General features: G+C 41.9%; 1 protein-coding gene across 2 annotated transcripts in view; it reads right to left on the bottom strand.

Moving 5' to 3' along the window:
- The window catches only part of LOC146507275 (breakpoint cluster region protein), a 31,363-nt gene that overhangs the window by 1,848 nt on the left and 23,515 nt on the right, over positions 1 to 6,000 (bottom strand). For both annotated transcript variants that reach the window (XM_085179860.1, XM_085179861.1), the window contains exons 15-21: positions 5,577 to 5,674; positions 5,269 to 5,400; positions 2,460 to 2,519; positions 1,477 to 1,586; positions 917 to 1,056; positions 643 to 777; positions 426 to 531 (exon numbers count right to left, since the gene is read on the bottom strand). In XM_085179860.1, coding sequence (XP_085035986.1) covers positions 426 to 531; positions 643 to 777; positions 917 to 1,056; positions 1,477 to 1,586; positions 2,460 to 2,519; positions 5,269 to 5,400; positions 5,577 to 5,674 — 781 coding nt within the window. The remainder of the gene's footprint in view (positions 1 to 425; positions 532 to 642; positions 778 to 916; positions 1,057 to 1,476; positions 1,587 to 2,459; positions 2,520 to 5,268; positions 5,401 to 5,576; positions 5,675 to 6,000) is intronic.

Below are 6,000 nucleotides of genomic sequence, written 5' to 3'. Positions count from 1 at the left end.
AATGTTTTCTAGTACCTCCTGGGAGATTCCAAGATTTTCCCAGGCCAGATGAGATAAATTCACTTACGGAAGTTCTGAGTCTACCTCAGGGTTCCCAGAAAATCACAAAGATCAAGTACCACCAAGAACCATGTCTGTGGGGCTTTTCTGATGTGAAGAATCATTGGCTCTACTTTAACCCTATGTTTAAGGCTACATGTCCAGCTACCCTACAGAGCAAACTGATTTCAGCTGCTTATAACACTATTCAGAGCTCATGATCATATTCTGCTTTCTCAGTACTCTTGGTCCTAAGAGGCAAAAAAACCCCTTGATATATAAATGTAATTCTTTGAAGATTTGACAGTCTTGTTTAATGTTCTTAAAGTGTCTTCTATTTTGATAACTCGGTACGTGCTATAACAGATTTAATGAAAGCTGTTTACCTTTTCAAGTGGTCAAGCAGGAAGAGAAAAGTCAACAGATTAGGCTCCGGTAGGGACAGCAGAAGGTTGACCATACAGCTCTCCTTGGCCACACTGTCAGATAGAGCTGTAAGGCAGATGCACATATGAATATTCTGGTGACAAAAACAACAAATGTATCTCCTCCTGACCAACAAAGATGCTGTAGGGGTGAGTTATGCATGAGGTGGTGACTAACCAATGCCTCCAGCAAAGTTTGGGTACAACTCATCAGTGAAAAGAGGCTCCGGCAGCTCACGGAAATACAGCTTCAGTGTTCCAGCGATGGCGTTTACGTCTATCTCCCGCATCATGAGAGCCACGTCCTTGTTGTCTGCAAGACAAATGAGACATCTGTCAGTATATACCAAGGAATACAAGAGCTTTGAGGGAAAAAAAATACTGAGCAGGATGGAAGTCGATTTCTCAGGACTCTTTTCTTACATTTGTCTTCAAGTTTAAAGTGAACTCACTTGAATCAAAGGCAGCCTTCAGCGCCTGAATGTCAGTTGCGACACCAGATACTCTGTAAATCCCAACTTCGTCCATGCCCCGTCGCTCAATCTCCTCTACACACTGGCGGACAATGAGCGGGACCTTGGAGCGTTCTCGCCTATTAATGACGCAGTGGCACAAAAACAAGGTTACACCTACTAAGAATTCCACAGATCGTAGAAACAGGGCATGTAAGTCAGACCACGGCTGAATCTATTTACTTTATCACCAGTACTAATGTTTTTAAATACCACATTTACATCAATCTGTTCTGACTTGTGGCGGTCTAGCTTCTTTCCTTTTGTTTTTTAGTTACAGTCAAATAAGCTTTTTCCACATTAGGTAGTTTGATATGTTTCTGGCGTGAATGACAAAATGAAAAAAGTCAGAATTCCACTTTGGTGCTTCACCTTTAGGGTCCTGGTATTACGGCAAAAACAAACCCACACAAACAAACTTTCACATATACGGACATAATGAAACATATTAAATCTTACAAATAGATAACAATGACAGTCAACACATAACAGCTACTCACTTTGTTACTGCGTTGATTTTCACTCCAAAGACTCCAGACTGCTTCCTGGAAGGCATTCGCTTCAAACTGAACTCTCTGCCGGTGAACTTCATGGAAAGCTTCACCTCAATCTGACGAAAAGATTAGATAAAGTCAGCCTAAGTTCAACCCTAAAACATAACATAAAGAGGCAGCAAAGTGACTTGATGATGTCTGTTTTACTGGACTGTTAATCAAAAGTTAGCAACTGTTGGCAAGTGGCCAAAGCAGGCTGGCAAGTCGAGCCCCATAGACCTCCATATTTATATATTACCTCGGTTCAAGCTCATTTCTAGCGTCGATTTTTCATCTTGGACTCTACTAGAGTAGCTTTGCATGATTCACAGTTGAAGATGGTCCACAGTTATCATATTTATTTCATCCACCATCTGAAACAAGCTGCTCTCCCTCCCTGCGTCCTTGCTTTAAGCTTGCTTTTGGCCTGGCTGCCCCTCTCAAACTGAAGGTTTTAACAGCACGTCTGTGGGGCTTCTTTGCTCGGTGCAAGAGCTACTTGCCTGAGATGTTATTATGTTTACCTACTTTCATTGCACTCGTCACTCAGCTTTTAGCTCACTGGGATTACTCGCACATGCTCTGACATCATTGTCTTAATCTTAATATGAGATAAGGAAAACATAACTGATCTCCTTTAACAACGTGGCACAGTCGATTCCAGTTAAACAGAAACACAAAAACAAACGAACTGGTTAAACGGAAGATGATGGATGGCAGATTTGACACATCTTAAAGTGGATTTTCAGAAGCCTTAATACTTTAATATCTATTCATCATTAATAAGAGGAAATGGTGAGACAAACAAGGAGAACCAGCATTTAAATCTCAACATTTATCTTTCCAGTAAATTTTGCATGGACTCGACACCGAAACCCATCAATCAGCTGCCGACTTCAGTGTCATTCCTTAATTCAGCCGGTTCTCTCTGGTCAGCTGGAAACACTCACCCCATTCATGGTGATGACTGTCCTCTGCCAGTCTTTACTTTGTAGCGTCTGTGGATCCAACTAGAAGGAAAGAAAAATAAATAAAATGGACGATGAGTTCACAATTTAAAAAATAGAAAACATGCGCCTATTGATCTGAACTGAAAGTTAGTGAGCGAGAACAAATTTAGGGAAAACTTCTGTGTAATTGCACCACATGTCTCTGCTGGTGTTATCCCATTCCACTAATCTATTTGAGGCATGTGACTAACAGCAACTGCCAGCTTTTATTTACAGTGATCAGGCATGAGTAATGTGATAACATCACGCCCTCACCACTAAGCACCGTGCCTGTCCAATGCGACAGATGTTCTGTCACCCAAGAAACCATCGAATCTCACTGAGATAATCCTTTGCTCGGTGAAAAACAATTTTCTTATATAATGCTTCTTTATCCAAAAGATAAAAAAACAATCACAGGCGCTACACTACACGTTCTAAATCTCAAAAGAGTTCAAGCCTGACAGAAATAGGGTTTTAGATATCTGCCAGAAGGGAGGAAAAAAGTGCTTTCCGAGACAGCCCGCAGCTCACTTCCACATTACCACGTTACCTTTGGTCTGATCAGACTGCTGCGGACTCTCTCCCACAAACGGGCCCCTGTACTCGTGGGTTTTCTTAGAGTTGCGTCTCCCTCTTCTTCAAGCCTACCCTCTGCCTGATCCATGATCTCCTCTTCCTTTGGGTTACTCTCGCTCTTTATTTCTGGCATTTGCGTTTCTCAACTGCGAAAAGCTTTTTCTGCGGACTGATGGTAAAGAAACAAAGAAAGCAGCACTGTTCCACGGATATCACAATTTTCCAAGCCAGCACACTAACAAGAGCAGCAGGTCCTTGTTCCCCGAATAACGAGCCATTGAAGAATACTGATCCTCTTCATTGAATCTTTAGTAAAAAAAATTAAAAATCGTGTCCCGCTGTCCCATCTTCACATTCATGCAATATAAGACTCCATATCCTTTCATTCCACTGGAAGTCAGAAAGGAACAAAGCCACGCCAGTCAGCCACGTTTGCTTGTGTGTTGTTCTACCTCCCAGATGGATTTGGGGGATTAACTCCTGAGAATCCCCTCCTACCCTCATTACCAGCATGCTTCACCCCTGCCGCTGTAAGGAGTGTTGGCTGGTAAATTTGCATATCAAGTAGCCTAAAGAGGATCCTCTCAGCCTAGTTACAGATTAGCACTATTGACCTTTAACATCAGAACTAACACGTGCCTCGTCTTCCTCATATCTGACGCATCACTTAATATTCAAATCCACGATACACCCGACCGGTGCCCTACTTCGGAGCTGCTAGCAAATATCTGAATGCTACCCCCCACCATGCCCCCTCCTCTAAAGCTCCGCTGTGTTTTGACCCACCTGTCCAGCAGTGTAATCCCTTCACTGCCAGATCAAACAGTGCCGTGAGTCTTTCTCGCTCCGTTATACTCTGGAGCAGTGCCAGCAGCTACATTCGGTCAACCCCAAAGTCTAATCCGTCTCCTGTCACTACACCCAATCAGGGGGTCAAGCTGAAGTGACCCAGTGGCAACCTCGAGACTCATTTCTTTTTCCAAAGGCAAAGGGCTTCCACAGGGTAGGATTAGCCAACACGGATAAGACAACACTGTGAAGTGCCCAGAATCAACAGACTAGAGGGCGCAAGCTCGATTTACACAGGCAGGGATTTGTGCGTGGAAATGTTAAGATTTAGAGTCGAGATCAGTATCAACACTGGTCTATAAAGGCCAGAGGACACATCGGACAAATAGCTTTTACGTATACAGACTTTTCATTCACTCATTTTGCTGCACAAGTTCACATATGTAACAGAGTGAAAGGTATACAAATGAAACTTTCAGGTGAGTTCTTTACCATGATGAAGAAAAAAAGAGCCTGTGACAGGCTGAATTAATGAGACTCACTAATGCTGACCACAGTTTAAAGCAGGGGTGTCAAACTCAAATACACAGTGGGCCAAAATTCAAAACTGGAACAAAGTCGCGGGCTAACATTAATATTTATTGAAAAAAATCTTCCTCTAGATATAAGAATGAATCTTTTCTTATGGACTCAAACAAGTTTTGCTGAAAAACTGAATATGGAACAAGCAAAGCTTAATACTAAACAATATATATATTAGCTGTATAATACCAGTAGGCCAGCTCTAAAAGTAATTTGGTATGGCGTCGTGGACCAAATGTAATTAGGCCAGAGTTTGACACCTATGGTTTAAAGGGTTCACAAAATGTTATTCCCAGCTGGAGTTAGTGTGTTGCTTTGAGCTGTTTGTAGAAGTCTTTCTGCTGACTCTAATATTCCTGCTGCATCTGAGAATCCAACGTCTTGCTTCTTAAAGTCAAAGTGTTGCATGCATTTATGCACATGCCATAATGGCGCCAACTCCATGAATTATAAATTGTAATAATAAATTATACCCAAAATGTAGACTGAGTACACCAGGACCTGCCAGCAAATGGCAGTGTTCAGAAGTTTTTTTTACATCATACAGTATCCCAGTGTCCTGGCACAGACATAATTTTTGTTGACCAACTTTTAAAAAAAAAAACATGTGTAATCACGCAAAATGTTATATAAACTGAACCATTTTCTAAACTCCCAGATGTTCATACTGATTTGGAAAGGAAAGCTGCTATTTGTCAGATCTTGAATTGGTAAATCTAATAAGAAGTATCTTAAAACTGTAATCGTTCTTTGAAGTTGTTTTTTTATACAAACATACAAACTTCTGCTGTGACCCACATCTTCTGTGTTTTGTCTGTACCTTTATTTGTCCTTTAGCCACAATCTTGTCTGTGACCTCTCCGTCCTCTTTGCTTTGCTTCACTTTGCTGCAGCACTTCTCGTAGCAGAGCAGCCTCAGCGTTTGTGAGCCCTCCAGTTCAATCTCAAACTCCTTGTGCAGGAACAGAACAAATGCTCATTAGGTTTCAGCCGTGTGCACATTTGTGTGAATTTTTGAATTTCCTTGAGTATTTTGAACTACTCAAATAATTTCATGCAAAATATGTGGGCGAGTTTTTTGCTTCAGTAAAGGGACGTCTTTTTCTGCATACAGATTTGTCTTCTCACCTCGTTCCAGTTGGGCTCTGTGCTGTCTCTGTACACGCGTGTTTTAGCTTTGTTCACAAAGTAGCCAAAGGCATCCACCTCCAGAGAGCAGTACAGGTCTAGCGGGTGGAAGCAGAAGAACAGTTGAATCAAAGTGAAACTTAAAACTGAGCATCCACATTAGTCACCCAGCTCAGACATGCCCAGACTGTGCTGTGTGCTCCCTCTGTCTCTGCAACTGACTGCTGGCTTTGGACCAGAACCCTCTCTTTCTCTTTAGTTAATGTGACTCTGATATTTATTTCCCAGTTAATTTGTCCCAGTCAACATCACTGGCTGTTTCCTGGGAACTATTTTTTTTTTTAAACACACTGTGACAAACAGTGTAACATTTCTCAAGCAGGCGGTGATTTGAGCACTCAAAGGTGTATTTGAAGAGGCTTGT

Source organism: Neolamprologus multifasciatus, chromosome 12 (assembly GCF_963576455.1).
Source record: "Neolamprologus multifasciatus chromosome 12, fNeoMul1.2, whole genome shotgun sequence".
Lineage (NCBI taxonomy): Eukaryota > Metazoa > Chordata > Actinopteri > Cichliformes > Cichlidae > Neolamprologus > Neolamprologus multifasciatus.
The sequence above is the reverse complement of the archived record's forward strand: the minus strand, read 5'-3'. Positions and strand labels throughout refer to the sequence as shown.